The following is a 16,754-nucleotide window of genomic DNA, read 5'->3' as shown; positions in this document are numbered from 1 at the left end:
CTGAGGAAAGTATTCATAATATATAATTTTGATAAAATATGGAGCTCAGGTGCAAGTAACTTAGGAAAGGAAGGAGTCTAAAGATCTGGTTAGGAAGGATTACTGAAAGAGGGGGTGTATCTAAAAATGGGTAGGATGGGAAAGGGAGACTTTGGGAACAGCCTTGGGTTCCTAATGCACCCACAACATACATGAAGATAAACTCCCTGAAGACAGTGAAAGCCATTTCAAAAACCCCCCACATAACTTATGAGAACAGAGGGGTGATCCGCCTTTAATGTTAGGCCTTCTCAGACCCTGCGATCTGTTTGCTCTCAGTAACATTACCCTGCTCAATTGCTGCCCTAATCTTACCAGGCCGTACATTGGAATGTGGGAATTCAGCGTTTACATTTGCCCACACAGGATCAGCCTTCAGTTGCTACAATCAACTTCAGTATTTTCATATAATCACTTCTTTCTTTCCTTAGTTCTTGAATTATAAATTCCTTGAGAAGAGTCCAATCAGAGGTAGTCTTTCTTCAGTATTTTTGGTAATCCTAATTTCTGTGCAAAAAAATTCTGTTCAATTTTAACCGTGCAGAACTTTCTCAGTTACCTAAAACACAGTTTCTCTATGAGCGTTCAGCGAAAATTCCCCTCCCCAAACTGATTCTATGAATGACTGTTAGATAAGCTTCACCACTGCATGTAGAGGGTGTACCAGGAACCCAAGTTAGTAGCTCTCCTCAAGGACCCAACTTTTGGAGGGCGTCATCGTCCGGTTCCCGGTTTGCCTCCCCAGGTAGGCCCGCCGCAGGAAGTCAGCGGCGAGGAGCACAGAAGAGGCTGCCAGCACCAGCGGACAGCAGTTTTCATCGTGAGGGCCGTGGGAAACCCCTGGGATGTGTCTTAAGGGGCCTCTTGGGAACAGGCCCTGGAGGGAAGGGTCGGAGTGGGAGGGGATTCAGGATCCGCCTTACGGCCGAGTGTCCAGCAGCGCGTTCCAACCTGGCAGAACCGACGTACTTCATAAGCTCCTCAGGGGAGCGCGGGAATCACCAGGCTGAAGAATGACTGGAAATGCGACCCTCTCCAACGAAAGCACCAAGTAACCCGGGCGCCGGACATTTCAAAGAGCGCGGAAGCCACGCCCTCCCCTAGAACCGGAAGCTTTGCAACTAGGCTGTTTATAAGGGGGCGGGTTCCACAGCGGGAACTACAACTCCCAGAATGCAGCGCGGAATTTCCGGTTTCCGGCTAGAGGGCCAGAGTGAGTGTTTACACCGGCGGCAGTGCGGCCGGGTTCCTTCCGCGGGACGGGTGAGGGCGCTGGGTCCCTGGGCATCGCGGGCTCGATGTGTGTCAGCTAATTAGCTGGTCCCACTGGAGCGGTGAGGTCGCCACCGGATAGTGCCCCTGCCCCATTACTAGCGATCTGTGACCTTGGGCCAGTGACTTTACTGAGTCTTGGTTCCCTCATCCTTAAAAATGTGGCTAATGCCTGCCGCAGGGAACCGTTGTGAGGATTAAGTGAGACATGGTATATAAAACGACCTCCTTCTGGCATAAACTTGAGGTGGAGGGTACCTTGAGGATGCTTTAAGGTCTGCTAGGCAGCTTCACAGCCTTTTCTCTCCTCTTCCCTACCAGAGGTCTCTTTGGAAGCAATAATGATGACTATAACAAGAACTTATCTTGCTTTGCAAGATTCTTCCGCCGTAAGAGTTTGTGATTTATTTTCTGGGGTCCATATATGCCAGGTATGAGGACAAGGATGAGGAAAACTTTAGTCTTTTGTTTCCAAGGGCCTTCAAGAATTGGGGTGGAGGAGGCAGCAGGCAGATATTTGTAGCCCTTTTGTTCTGAGGGGTTGTGGGAACAACAGAGGAAAGAGAGGGGACTGAGGTTGTTGAATCTGTGTTGGTTTCGGTAGGAGTTTGCTAAGAGGCCAAAAAGGGAAGAGAAATTACTTGCAGAGTTAGATGAGCAGAGGTGTAAAATAGGGGAGAACTTTGTTATGAGTGTGTACTTACATGTTGTGGAGGCCCCTGGCAGGGTAGGGCTCTGTTGGGGAAAGAGCCTGGTAGGGAGTTTTGTAAGCCAGGCGATGAAGTTTATACTTAATTTATAAAGATGGTTTGGAGGCATTGGAAGATGTCTTTGTAGAGGGGGGGGGGGGGGGAGGGAGGGCGGGGACGGAGTCTCTGTCGCCCAAGCTGGAGGGCAGTGGCGCTATCTCGATTCACTGCAACCTCGACTTACTGCAACCTGGACTCACTGCAACCTCCGCCTCCCAGATGCAAGCAGTTCGCCTGCCTCAGCCTCCCAAGTAGCTGGGATTGATTACAAGCCCCTGCCACCACGCCTGGCTAATTTTTTTCTATTATAGTAGAGACGTAGTTTAACCATGTTGGCCAGGCTGGTTTCGAACACCTGATCTTAAGTGATCCGTCCGCCTTGGCCTCCCAAAGTGCTAGGATTACACGTGTGAGCCACCGCCCCTGGCTTGCTTTTTTTTGATTTTTATTTATTTATTTTTTGCGATAGAGTCTCATGTCACCCAGGCTGGAGTGTAGTGAAGTGAGATCTTGGCTCACTGCAACCTCAGCCTTCCAAGTAGCTGGGACTACAGGTGTGCACTACTAATGCCCGGCTAATTTTTGTATTTTTAGTAGAGATGAGTTTCACCATGTTGGCCAGGCTGGTCTCAAACGCCTGAGGTCAGGCAATCCGCCTGTCTAGACCTCCCAAAGTGCTAGGATTACAGGCATGAGTCACTGCCCCCAGCCCAACATTGGAAGAGTTCTAAGCAAAGAAGTGACTTGATCAGATCTGTGTTTTAGAATGATAGGTTGTTAGGTGGCAGCATAGATATTTGATAGGGAGAGGCAAGAGTTAGGGAACTTGTTATAAAGCTGTTCTACTGGTTCAAGCAAGAGTTGAAGAAAATTGGGAAAAGGAGCATACTGAAGGGAGAGGGTTAGATGATCTCTTTCATAACATTCCTATTAGGTTGGATGGCGTTTTTATGTCCACATTAGGGATGAAGAAACTGAGGCCTAGAGAGCTGTCCATCACAGTATGAGTAGAGAGAGAACCCCAGATTCTAGTTCTGGCCTCCTGATGGTGCACCCTGTGCTTCTTCAGCAGTGTCACATTGAATTGTCTTTTATTCAACCCTTTGGTGGGTGGGGGTGGAGTAGGGGGGTGGTCTGTCTTTTAACCACTGAGGTTTTGTTCTTTTACAGGGAGAAAGAGAGAGCGCGAAAGAGAGAGGATGTCTCTCTCAGACTGGCACTTGGCGGTGAAGCTGGCTGACCAGCCACTTGCTCCAAAGTCTATTCTTCGGTTGCCAGAGACAGAACTGGGAGAATACTCGCTTGGGGGCTATAGTATTTCATTTCTGAAGCAGCTTATTGCTGGCAAACTCCAGGAGTCTGTTCCAGACCCTGAGCTGATTGGTGAGTCTCTCTGGAATGGGGTTTGGGCTGCTGCTCTGATCTCTTTTAGGGGAGGATACTTCTGAAATTACAAGAGTAAAGTAAGGGCTTGGGATTTTTTGCCTCATAATGTTAACACTCCAGGGAAGTGAGTGTTGGGTAAATAGAAACACAAATCATATAATGAAACTACCGGTTGCCATTTTCAGCCATGTATTATACTGAAGTACTTTATCACCAGGTTCTTTATGACATTGTCTTATTTTATTTATTTATTTAATAATATTATTTTTTATTTATTTTTTAGACGGAGTCTTGCTCTGTAGCCCAGGCTGGACTGCAGTTTTGCGATTGCGGCTCACTGCAACCTCTGTCTCCCGGGTCCCAGTTCAAGCAATTCTCCTGCCTCAGCCTCCCAAGTAGTTGGGATTACAGACATGTGCCACCATGCCCAGCTAATTTTTATATTTTTAGCAGAGACATGGGGTTTCACCATGTTGGCCAGGCTGGTCTTGAACTCTTGACCTTGTGATCTGCCCGCCTTGGACTCTCAAACTGCTGGAATTACAGGCATGAGCCACCGCTCCTGGCCAACATTGTGAATTCTTTTTCTGAAAGAACAGACGTTTGGGGTGAGTTAGGGAAGGAGAAGTTGGTCAGGGGAGGCTCCTCAGTATATTTGAGGTAGGTCTTAAGGGATGATTAGGAGGATTTGCTTGGTTGATTGGTTAAAAGAAAGGCAGTAAAAAAGAAAATGAAAATGGCGTGAGCAGTCCAGGTGGAGGAGGGAGGAATTTAAATATAATTAAATTATACTGGAAAGGTGATTTATAATAGCTAAAGGATCCAACTGGCAAAAAAGATGTTTTCAGTCATACCTGGATTGGGTTCATCCTATTTTGTTGTTTTTCCATTGATTTAAATTGGGCAGTCGCCACAATGTTAAACTCTAGAGCTTTTCTATGGATAGATTCTATGTGAATCCTCTTTTTTTTTTGAGACGGAGTCTCGCTCTGTGACCCAGGCTGGAGTGCAGTGGCACGATCTCAGCTCATTGTAACCTCTTTCTCCCAGGTTCAGGCAATTTTCCTGCCTCAGCCTCCTGAGTAGCTGGGATTACAGGCGTCTTCCACCATGCCTGGCTAATTTTTGTATTTTTGGTAGAGACGAGGTTTCACCATCTTGGCCAGACTGGCCTTGAACTCCTGACCTCAGGTGATCCACCCACCTCGGCCTCCCAAAGTGTTGGGATTACAGGTGTGAGCCACCGTGACCGGCCCTAATTTTTGTATTTTTAGTAGAGACAGGGTTTCACCATGTTGGCCAGGCTCCAAAAGTGCTGGGATTATAGGCGTGAGCCACCATATCTGGCCAGATTCTATGTAAGTCCATTTTATGAGTTTATATTTGCAAATAGTTGTTAAAATGTATTTAATTGGCTAGACGTGGTGGTTCACGCCTGTCATCCCAGCACTTTGTGAGGCTAAGGCAGGAGGATCCCTTTAGCCCAGGAGTTAAGAGACTAGTCTGGGCAACATGGCAGAACCCTATCTCTACAAAAAACTACAAAAATTAGCTGGGTGTGGTGGCATGTGCCCATAGTCCCAGCTACTCAGGAGGCTGAGGCGGGAGAATTGCTTGAGCCCAGGAGGTTGAAGCTGCAGTGAACCGTGATGGTGCCATTGCACTCAAGCCTGGGCAACAGAGTAAGACCCTGTTTCAGAAAAAAAAAAAAAAGGTATTAAGTTATTAAATAAGAGTATCTTTTAAAACATGTATCATTCTCCAGCTATCTATCCAATCAAAATAAGGTTCTCAGGGAACAAAAACTATCTAAATTTGTTTTGAGGAGCAAAATGTAAGTGGACAGTTCTTTTTTTAGATCTGATCTACTGTGGTCGGAAGCTAAAAGATGACCAGACACTTGACTTCTATGGCATTCAACCTGGGTCCACCGTCCATGTTCTGCGAAAGTCCTGGCCCGAACCTGATCAGAAACCAGGTGAGTGAGGGTCAGCTCTTAAGCAGGCAGAGTTTCTGTAATATCTGCAAGGGAAAGGTCTGTGTGTTCTTGAGACACAAGCCTGGGTGGAACAAAGGGATGATTTACTGAGCTGATGATAAATGATATCTTTATTACTTATTGGATTAGACCATGCTGATAAACAGAGTCCAATTTTGACCTTCTTACTGCTGGTATCACTAATGGGAGATTTGTTTCTCCATTTTGTTTTTTGGTTTTTGTTTTTTTTTGAGACAGAGTCTCACTCTGTTGCCCAGGCTGGAGTACAGTGGCACAATCTTGATCTTGGCTCACTGCAGCCTCCACCTCCCGGGTACAAGTGATTCTCATGCCTCAGCCTCCTGAGTAGCTGGGATTACAGACATGTGCCACTACGCCCGGCTAATTTTTGTATTTTTAGTAGAGACGGGGTGTCTCCATGTTGGTCAGCCTGGTCTCGAACTCCTGACCCAAGCCATCCGCCCCACCTCAGCCTCCCAAAGTACAGGCACCATTCCTGACTGTTTCTCCACTTTCTAAGTTTGTCATCCACTGTTTCCTAATGGGATAGTGAGTTTGTGTCTACTTAAACTCCTTTAAGTTAACAGTTTATTTTTCAGTGATACAAAGTAAACTTTGTATCCTTTTGTTATTGTTGTTCTCATTAGAAAAAAAACTGGAAACTTTTGGCACTTTCCTAATGCCCCAGTTTGTTCCCTTGTTAACAAATCTTCCTACAAACTGCCTCAGGTGGTGATTTGTTCAGTCAGCTAACTGCTCTTGCTATACTGGTAATTTATTTTCCTGAAGATATTCAAAGAGTATTTAAATAGCTCTTGGAGAAAATATACAAAGCCTCGGATGCCTTTTTGGTTTATAAATAGAAGGTGCTTGGAATTCATGATTTAAATTTTGCATGTGTATTTTAAAAGCCTCCCCAAGAATAAAGCTAAGCTGTGTAAAAGAGATTAGCTTTGTTAAACTGGCAGGTTGACATCTTTTTATAATGTTTATGATTGCTGTGACTAGTTATCAGTTTGAAATTTACCCCCCTTTCAGTTTTAACCGTAAAAGACAAAAATGTCTTTCATACTCTGATGGGAAGTGAGAAAGAGGAATGGAGTTCCTGACATCCAGAGGTTGGCCTGGCACTCACAGCCAGGCCTTGGAGTCCTTTTGGGGAACATGAACAATTGTACAGATCCCCAATATCAGTCAAGGCCACTCTGAGACCACTATGGATTAAGACAAAAACAAGATCCCTATCATTGCTGAATAGAGACAAAAACATGAGCATTATCCACATCACAAAAGTGACCAAGTATCTTTCTATCTCGGCTGATGAGAGTAACAGCTGCTTCTTTGCCAGTTACAGCTTCCACCTTGCTCTAGTTTTCCTTCCTTCTAGGTAAGAGTTATTAAAATACTCAATTATAAAATCACTCCCACTGCCGAAAGCATCCTATCCGGAGTAAAACCTCACTTCTTTAAATTTTTCCGCAAATCACCCAGACAAAGCCAAAATCGTGTAAGAAGTCCTTTCTGGCCGGGCTCAGCGGCTCATGCCTGTAATCCAGCACTTTGGGAGGCCGAGGCGGGCAGATCACCTGAGGTCGGGAGTTCGAGACAAGCCTGACCAACATGGAGAAACCCCGTCTCTACTTAAAATAAAAAATAAGCCGGGCATGGTGGTGCATGCCTGTAATCCCAGCTACTTGAGAGACTGAGGCAGGAGAATCGGTTGAACCCGGGAGGCAGAAGTTGCCATGAGCCGAGATCATGCCATTGTACTCTAGCCTGGGCAACAAGAGCGAAACTCTGTCTCAAAAAAAAAAAAACCAAGAAGTCCTTTCTAATATCCTCTTACTGAGACAGCCCATGGTTTCCTATGGTGTTCATTCTCTCTGTACTGAGCAGTACGCCCAACTAGTTTAAATACAGATATGCCCCTCAGCTCTTTGGCTGGAGGGCATTAACAGAAGGAAAATAACATTTGTGGCTTCTGTGAGCCAGGTTTTTTCCCTTTTATACCTCATTTAATCATTACAGTGGTCCTGCAGGGTAGGTAACAGCATTAGCATCTTACAGAGGAAGAAAAGGGTTAGAAAGACATTTATTCAAGGTCAGCTACTTAGAAAGTGAATGCAAGAGCTGGGATATGGACCAGGGGTTTTCCTGGCTCAAGAGGAAAACCATTTCCACTGGGCTGGCTGCCTTCCACTTTCAAAGGATGAATTTAACTCAGAGGTCTTACAGTGACAGCCATGACTCTTAGCTGAATACTGGCTTAAGATATTAAGAGTCCTTTTCCTCCCACCTTCTACCTGGAGGATTATTTTTGAAACAAATGACCTTTTTATTGGAAGGTTACAATAAACTCTTAGATCTGTGAAGAAACTGTCTTGTGACAGTGTTTTAGATATTTTCTCCTTGAGTGCTTTTCTTCACAAAGGAATCACATTTCGTGTTCTCCTACAGATTAGGGTCTGTAGGAGGAGAACCCATTGTTATCTGTCTTCTCAGCTGGATCCCTTTGGTGGTTCTCCATGGCAGGTTACAAATCCCTTCAGGACCTCACCTTATTAGCCTGCTGTTTGAGCTGGGATGTGTACCCCAAGCTCCAGCCACAAAGAATGACTTGCTGTTTGTTCAAAGCACCACATTCTTTTATTCTCCCATGCCTTTGCACATGTTCTCATTTAGGCTTGGAATACCTTCACCCCCCAGTAAATATCGGCTCTCTCTTTGATACCCATTTCAAATGGTCTCCTCTGGGAGGCAGCTCTCTGTCTTTACCCTCCCTCTCAGTGGTGGCTGTCTGCCTTTGTGTTCCTGGTGCCCTAGCTGGGATCCACATCTCTGTTGAGGTCCTCAGCGTGGCATTTTGTAATTGTGTGTTTGATGTAGTCTCATTTCTCCTACTGCCGTAAGAGTTCCTTGACGGCAGGGGTTCTTATTTTTCACATTCTAGTTCCTTGTCCAAAGTCAGGCATGGAGTAAATGCTTAGTACATGTTTGTTGAATGAATAAATTAGGTAATATACTTACGGTGACTATTTTTCAAAAGACAGCCTCATGATTAGGACTGTCAATAAGGGTGTGGCTGCCACACTGAACCCCAGGGGTGCTATTCACCTTGCTTTGGGAGTGGTGCCCCTGGAGTAGGGCAGTACACAGTCAGTACAGTCACAAGTAGTGGTCCTTCATGAGGATAACCATACTTTAAAAAGTGTGACCCAGGGCGGGGCATGGTGGCTCACGCCTGTAATCCTAGCACTTTGGGAGGCCGAGGCACATGGATCACTTGAGGTCAGGAGTTTGAGACCAGTCTGACCAATATGGTGAAACCCCGTGTCTACTAAATATACAAAAATTATCCAAGAGTGGATAATTGCACACCTGTAATCCCAGCTAATCGGGAGGCTGAGGCACGAGAGTCGTTTCAGCCAGGGAGGTGGAGGTTGCAGTGAGCTGAGACTGCGCCACTGCACTCCGGCCTGGGCAAGAGATGAGACTGTGTCTGAAAAACAAAGGCAAAAACACCAACAACCAAATGTTATTAGTCTGGAATTCCTGCAGTGGGATGTTGATCAGAGCACTATTTTTCATGTGGTAAGATTCTCCTCTGCCACAACTTGAATTTGTTTGTTTTATCTGTGGAAGATGCTTACAAGCGAACGTAAAGATGCTTACTAGCAGTTTTCACATCCGTGGCACAAATGGGTTTTTCTGAGTGGGCACTCACATTCTTAAGGGGTAATGAGGGAAGGGAATGCACAGCCCAGGCTGCTCCTTGGCACATGCTGAAATGATGTTGCCATGTCTGTGGAAGAGACAGGGCCTGTGCTGTAGGGTAACTCTGAGTGTCTTGTCCGCCAGAACCTGTGGACAAAGTGGCTGCCATGAGAGAGTTCCGGGTGCTGCACACTGCCCTGCACAGCAGCTCCTCTTACAGGGAAGCGGTGAGTGTGTGCCACGGCCCCCAGCCAGGACTGTAGGAGAGGGTGTGAACGCTGGCTGGCGAGTGGTGTGGAGTGGGAGCTGGAAGCCCGTTTCCATGACAACCAAGAGTTCCTTGGGGAGTTTTTGCCATGTCTGTGGGCCTCAGTAGAGCCCTGTCTTTCCCCAAAGAGCCTGTCTCAGTCAGGCATTGCTGATTCCCTCTAATGATAATCATACAACCTGCCCGTATGGTGACAGCCAAAAGATCCACATACTGTTTCTGCTGGACCTTGTTCTTTGACTTTGGCTGAACTGCCTCCTTATTGCCCCTTGACCTAGATGTCCTTACTGGGGAAGTGGGCTGATGTCTTTCTGTAGGAGAGTTGAGAGGCAAAATTAGTACAGCTGTGAACTTAGCAATATATACAAATATGAAATAGTAATTGTACAGAGGTTGAAAAGGACTTTTGGAACCTAGAGAAACCTTTGTTACCGGGCTTGTAATGAGAGCTTTTATTTTGGAAGCATTAAACTGTAGGTGGGGAAAAGCAGCACAGAGATTTGAAGGTTTACTGTGGTCTTGCCTTTTTTTTCTTTTTTTTTTTTTAATTGTTTGTTTCCCCTCCAGTAAGCTACGATCTTAGACCAAAAAGAGGTTCATCTGTTTCCGGGGCTATTGTTCCATTGTGGTGATGTACATGCAAGCACTTAAAGGGAGGAAGTCCTCAGCACAATGTGGGCATTTGATGAGTGCATTGAGCTGGTTGGAGTGCTCAGCCCTCCCCATTTCTCCTGCAGGTCTTTAAGATGCTCAGCAATAAGGAATCTCTGGATCAGATCATTGTGGCCACCCCAGGCCTCAGCAGTGACCCCATTGCTCTTGGTAAGTGCAGGACTGAATTTGCGGAAATAGGAGTTGTTGGAAAAGCAGAAAACAGGAGAAGACAGTTCTTCTAAAGAGACTTAGACTATCTTTTGAAGAATGACTGGTCTTGTGGGAAGAGGGAGAGTAATCAAGGTGTGTCCGATATACCCAGCGCTTTAAGAGCTCTCAGTCCCACAGAGAGATAATGGCCTAACAAACATCGTAATTAAGGGTATGAGGATGCCAAATGAGGACAGGAGTTAGCCCACATCACAGCAATCAGGGAAGGCGTCTTGCACACCTTGAGTAAGGGAAGAGCCCAGAGATACGGGAGAAAGAGACAGGTGTGTTGGTAGCCAGTCTGTGATGTGACTGAAGTGCAGGGGGAGGTGGAGAGCTGGGGACCATCCTCCCTAAAGCAAGATCGAGAGTACCTGAATTATGCTGCTTGGTGCTTTGTTTCCTCTACTTCTGATGAAGATTGGCTTGTTGTCCTGTGTCCCTGTTGAGCTGGTTGCTCTGAGACACAAAGCCTCTTCTCCCTCGTGGATCTGGCTGATTTCCTTTCCCTGAGGTGAGCTCTGCTCTTTTTCAGGGGTTCTCCAGGACAAGGACCTCTTCTCTGTCTTCGCTGATCCCAATATGCTTGATACGTAAGTGTACCTGTCCTATTAGAGGGTACCTTCTCTCTCCTCATGTGCTAATTGTCACCCTGCAGTCTGCTCTGGGAGCCCATCCATGGTCTGTCACCAAGTCTACCCTCTAAATATGTCAGGAGGTGAGAAAGAGCAAAGCCCAAGAGCAGGGCTTTTGTCAAGAGTGTTGGGAGGAAGCAGGATTCTGAGGGAAAGGGTCTTGCCTGCCAGGCTCAGTTTAGGTTTCGTTTGGTAGAAATTAGGGAGCTTTCCAAGGATTTTAAACTGGTGAAAGGAGAAGCAGGTGTACAGATCCGTAAAGTGTCAAAGCTGGAAAGGACATGTCCTCATTTTGCAAGTGAAGAAAACAGCCCCACCCTGGGAAGAGAAGGGACCTGTCCAGGGTTGCCTGATGTAGTGGTGCCTAGACCAGAGGCTCCTCATGTGCTCAGGCCAGAACCCTGAGCCTCCCAGGCTGCACCTTTCCCATCATGCCTTGCCTACAGAGAGGGTGAAGAATCTGAGGTGGACCCAGGAATTGAAGGCCTTGCTCCCGTTGCTGGGGGCAGATCAGCAGGAGGATAAATCTTCCTGGCGGAAGATGCTGAAGACCGAGGAATTTGAGGGCAGGCACAGGTGGCTGCATTGTTGTAAGAGGGCACCCAGAACTCTTGTCATGGTCGAGGGTGCTCTTTTGGAGTCACCCTTGGGTTTATTCCTGCTTCTGTCCTAGGTTGGTGCCTGCTCACCCAGCCCTCGTCAATGCCATTGTCCTGGTTCTGCACTCGGTAGCAGGCAGTGCCCCGATGCCAGGGACTGACTCCTCTTCCCGGAGCATGCCCTCCAGCTCATACCGGGATATGCCAGGTGAGCCCCTCAATAGCGTAATATGGGCCCCTTAGGAGCCGGCAGTGGCCCAGGAATTTGCTTTACTCAGCAGCTATGTATAGCGTTGGCAGAGGGCGTTCCTTGGGAACTCTCGGTTTGAGTCAGGAAGTGCATCTGTCCTGTAATTTTCCGAGGGGAGAGATGAAAATATGAATTTGGAGAGTAACTTGAGCTGAGATTCTGGAGCTGCGCCTGTGCCTTTCTGTTCTTCCTCCTGAAATCTGTTCGTCCTCCTCCAGGTGGCTTCCTGTTTGAAGGGCTCTCGGATGATGAGGACGACTTTCACCCAGTAAGTGGACTGCCTGCCTGCCTGCCATTTGGGGTAGATGGTGCTGGGAATGAGCTGCATCCTGGGACCTGGCACTCCCAAGGCTGGGAGGTGGACACAGGCCACTGGGGGGCCAAGACCATGTCATACTGTTTCTGCTTTGGGATTCCTTTCTGAACCTGCGTGCTTAAGAGTTTCCCTAAGAACTATTCCTGGAGGTGGGTGAAGTTCATCTGGGAGTTTCATAGTACTGCTTGCCTGATTCTGAGTGTCTTCTTTCTCTAGAACACCAGGTCCACACCCTCTAGCAGTACCCCCAGCTCCCGCCCAGCCTCCCTGGGGTACAGTGGAGCTGCTGGACCCCGGCCCATCACCCAGAGTGAGCTGGCCACCGCCCTGGCCCTTGCCAGCACTCCAGAGAGCAGCTCTCACACACCGACTCCTGGCACCCAGGTATGAAGACAGGGCCTGGAAGATCAAGGCTGGGTCCCCAAGGAGCAAGCTCCCCAGCAGTAGAATAGATTTGCCTTTGCTGACCCTGGTGCTGGATCTAGTTTAAGCTGAACCCTGGACTCCTGGTGGGGATTTCTTACTGCAGCTTGAGTGACCTCCCCTTCACTTGCCTTGAGGACTCAGAGGTCTAGATTTTAACATGGTCCTGAGTAGTCCCTCCTATTAGTTCAGAAGACTCTCCCCTCACACAATATGCCCTTCCTCATCCCTGAAAGGGAGCAGACACCACCAGCTTAAGCATTTCTGGGTGACAAGTCACTTCAGCTTTCAAGGCCATCTCTCCCAGTGCTGGGGTCCTAGGTTGGGACAAGGCGCTCAGTGCAGAAAAGAATGGAACCTTTCCTGCCCACATAGAGAGCTTCTAGGTACCTTTGTTTGGTTGTCTCATGGCAGGTCTTTGTTGGGAGGCAGAAGTTGGGTACCTCAGGAGCACTATGGGGTGATATGACAACAGTGAGTATCTGCTATAAGATTGAGATGGCTCTGAGGGTGGCACTGACCACTGATTTGTCTCTAGGGCCATTCCTCAGGGACCTCACCAATGTCCTCTGGTGTCCAGTCAGGGACGCCCATCACCAATGATCTCTTCAGCCAAGCCCTACAGCATGCCCTTCAGGCCTCTGGGCAGCCCAGCCTTCAGGTCAGTCTTCCCCACTTCCTGGTTTCCATGTGGCTTCCTTGTTATTTTGGATGCCCAGCCTTTTTTTGCTCTCTGGGGGTCCTTCACACCTGGCATGCTTCATTCTGGGAATAGCTGGAGCATGGCAGTAGGACAGGTACAGAGTGTTCCCAGCAAGGGCACACTCTCAGACCATATACAGTGGTCACTATGGCTTCTCCTGCCCCTACTGACCATGGCTTGACTCCCTAGACCACCTGGCTTAGATAATCATGGCCATTTCATTCATTCATTCAGTGAGCATTGACTGAGCGTATATATACTAGGCCGGAGTCCAGATGCTGGGCTAGAGGCAAGCTGGTTCTCATCCCTGCCATGGAGGGGCACCAGGCAGGTACTGAGCTGGGGAGCCACAAGGCAAGAAGCCCAGCTGCTTGAAGTAAGGGCCTAGGTCAGACAAAACTTTTCTGAGGGAGGGATATTTAAGCTGATTGTCAGAAGAATTAGAAGTTAGCTAACCAGGGAGGGGGTGTTTGAGGTAGGAAGGGGATGATTTCCAGGTGAAGACAGCTACCTGTTTGTGCACGTGTGGAGGTATGTGTGATGTACTCAAAACTACGAGGCTAGGATGCAGTGTCCAGTGTAGAAGATCCGCAGATGGGGCCAGAGAAAGAGAGCAGGAACCTACATGTGAGGGACTTGAATGCCAACCTGAGGAGAATAGACTTGATGACTTGATGTAGTAGTCACCAGGGATCTCTGGGAGGCATTGATTGATTGATTGATTGATTGAGACAGGGTCTCACTCTGTCACCCAGGGTGGAGTACAGTGGTGTGATCACAACTCACTGCAGCCTCAACTTCCTGGGCTCAGGTGATCCTCCCACCTCAGCCTCCTGGGTAGCTGGGACTACAGGTATGCACCACCATGCCTGGCTAGTTTTTTGTACTTTTTGTAGAGATGGGGGTCTCCCTATGTTGCCCAGCCTCGTCTTGAACTCTTGGACTCAAGTGATTCACCCACCTTAGCCTCCCAGAGTGCTAGATTACAGGTGTGAGCCACCACACCTGGCTCATGGGAGGCTTTAAGGAGGGGAAAGGTCACCCTAGCAGCTAAGGGGCAGACCTCAGGGGCCAGCGTTGTAGTTCACAGCTCCATGCATGAGCTGTTTGCTTCACATCTCTTTTCCTCTATTCCACATAGTAAGCCAATGGGTAGAGCATCATTCCTGGAACTTGTCTGGGGTCAAAAGGCCATGAAGTTGTAACGATAGCGTTCAAGCCTGTGTGGTTTTCAGTGTTCCATGTAGTCCTTGTGAACAGTAAGGGAACAGGAGCAGGATGTGTGAATGACTTGTCTTCTCCATTTTTGCATCTCCCCTGTTGCTAGATGCCTATTTACTTTATTCCCTAGCTCAGAAGCTTTCACTGGTTCCACCTGGCCTGTAAAATGAATTCAAATTGATTTGTGTGGATTTTTTTTTAAGCCCTCCACGTTCTCATTCCTGCCTGCCTCTTTGACTTTGCTTTTCTTCCCCTTTGCATTGCCTTCTTCCCACATGTGAACACATTGTTTTCCCTAAATTGTGCTCATCCCTGCTGTCATGAAATAGAGATATTAATGAAGCTGTGAAAGTACTAGAAGAAAATATGGGTGAATTTCTTCAAATCCTTATAGTAGGAAAGGGCTTTCTTGGCCGAAACTCAGTATCCAGGAGCCATTAAATAAAAGTTCTGCATTTTGAGTTTGTAAAAGCGAAAAATTTAAAACATCTCTTACACTCCACAAATAGATATACCTACTATATACCACAAACATTTAAGACTTTTAAAAAAAGGTGAAAATTTCTGCATGGCAAACCAAACCAAACAAAAAACCGAAGCAAAGTCCGAAGGCTAACAACAAACTGGGGAAAAAATCTGTAACACTCATCACATAAAGAGCAAAATCTTGCTGATGTGTGTGTACACATAGCAAGAGAAAGAAAGTAATTTAGCCTCTTGGAATTCAGACAGTGAATAATTTGTACATTCTCTTTTGATCCTTATGCCAAGAATTTCCTTTTTTTATTGTAAAACTTTGGATTTGTTCTCTTAACCCTCAAGCCTATCTTTTAATCTTCCTAGAAGTACCGTGTTCTGTGGAACTCAGCATCAACAGCTTTGCTGAGGACTCCCCCATCTTCCTTTCCTTCCCCGGAAAGCACAGACCTAAGTGAGTCTTCACTGGATCCCAGCTAACAGCTTCTGCCCGTTCCTATTTTTCCACAGAGCCAGTGGCAGCCCCAGCTACAGCAGCTACGTGACATGGGCATCCAGGACGATGAGCTGAGCCTGCGGGCCCTGCAGGCCACCGGTGGGGACATCCAAGCAGCCCTGGAGCTCATCTTTGCTGGAGGAGCCCCATGAACTCCCTGCTTCCCCTGAACCCCCAGCAAGTTGCAGAGGCTGCTGCCCATGGGAGGCACTCATGAAGGTGCCTCCATCTCTCCCTCCCCCAATATACCTACCTGATGGTCAACTCTCCTGCTTTGTCCAGTTCTTGACCTTTCTGGCTGATCTGAGTTGGTGGAGGCAGTGGGGCAAACAAGGTGTACTGGTCTTGATGCTGTGGCCTCGGAGCAGGGCTGGCCTCTGGTTCTGGGCCCTGGATGAAGGATTTTAGACCCCACATCATGGGATGCTGTGAGATACCCATGTTCACTTCCGGGAGAAGTTTCCAGCTGTAGCCCCCAGACTCTCTGGGGCTTTGGAGTTTGGCAGCCTCAGGATGTGCCGAAGGCTGGGCAGGGCTGCGACCCAATCTTCAGGGTGGCTGCTGGATTACAGCTGTGCCCAGAAGAGGCTTATGCTTCCGAGACGTCCAGTCTAGGGAGTGGCTGGGTGTACTTTCATGGGAAGCAAACGGAGGCAGCTTGCCTTCCACATTTCTCTCTCTCTCAATGGCTTCCAAAGATTTCCTTGTCCACCCCACCAGCCTACTCTCACCAAGCATTTTTTGATGCTTGTTCTGTAATGATGCCAGAATCCGGGCCTCAGAGCTTTGCCAGGAGGCAGGGCGCTCCTTGTCCTGAAGGCATAAATACAAGAGCAGTTAAATAGCAATACTAAAGAACAACACCAACATGAATAGGGCTCAGCTTTAATATTGAAGAGAGGGCACCAACCCCCAAGCTGCTGCTCCATCTGCCTGTGCTCACTCACGTTCCCCTTGGCATGGTGTTCCCTGTGACGTTCCCTGCGGCATCACAGACATGTCCAAGTTGAGAAAGTGGGTTTTAAGTGCTTTGAATACTTCGTTGGGAAAAAACTTCTTCCCCTCAGATGGTGTTTTGATTCATTTGGGAATAACATGGGTGGAAAGGGGCTCAGAGGTCTGTTCCTGCCCTCTGCCTTGGCAGACGTTTCATCTCCACCATTCCCAGTCATGGTGGTTTGGTTTCTGCTTGTCTCCTCCAGGAACATAAGATTTACCATTTACAGCCTATTCTGTCCTTTAACTATTCGCCAGGGCATTACCCCTTGGTCCCCTCTCTGCCCTAAGGAACCACTCGGAACAAGCCCGCTTTCTCTTCTACCTTAGCGGGGCTTTAATTACTT

General features: G+C 47.7%; 1 protein-coding gene across 6 annotated transcripts; it reads left to right on the top strand.

The window, feature by feature from the left end:
• Window positions 1-1,184: 1,184 nt before the first annotated feature.
• On the top strand, window positions 1,185-15,675 carry UBL7 (ubiquitin like 7). 6 transcript variants are annotated; one of them, XM_008015888.3, is made up of 12 exons: window positions 1,250-1,373; window positions 1,633-1,742; window positions 3,231-3,443; window positions 5,305-5,424; window positions 9,304-9,386; window positions 10,165-10,249; window positions 10,827-10,884; window positions 11,600-11,733; window positions 11,994-12,043; window positions 12,308-12,475; window positions 13,053-13,175; window positions 15,426-15,675. In XM_008015888.3, exons 2-12 carry the CDS (start codon window positions 1,736-1,738, stop codon window positions 15,561-15,563), a joined length of 1,179 nt encoding a protein of 392 aa, XP_008014079.1. In that variant the 5' UTR covers window positions 1,250-1,373; window positions 1,633-1,735; the 3' UTR covers window positions 15,564-15,675. The 6 variants fall into 6 exon arrangements, with proteins under 6 accessions (XP_008014077.3, XP_008014080.1, XP_008014079.1 ...); XM_008015893.3 differs by lacking the exon at window positions 1,250-1,373 and adding an exon at window positions 2,389-2,400 and having other exon boundaries at window positions 1,638-1,731; XM_008015886.3 differs by lacking the exon at window positions 1,633-1,742 and having other exon boundaries at window positions 1,185-1,252.
• Window positions 15,676-16,754: the final 1,079 nt, after the last annotated feature.

Source organism: Chlorocebus sabaeus, chromosome 26 (assembly GCF_047675955.1).
Source record: "Chlorocebus sabaeus isolate Y175 chromosome 26, mChlSab1.0.hap1, whole genome shotgun sequence".
NCBI classification, from domain to species: Eukaryota; Metazoa; Chordata; class Mammalia; order Primates; family Cercopithecidae; genus Chlorocebus; species Chlorocebus sabaeus.
The sequence above is the reverse complement of the archived record's forward strand: the minus strand, read 5'-3'. Positions and strand labels throughout refer to the sequence as shown.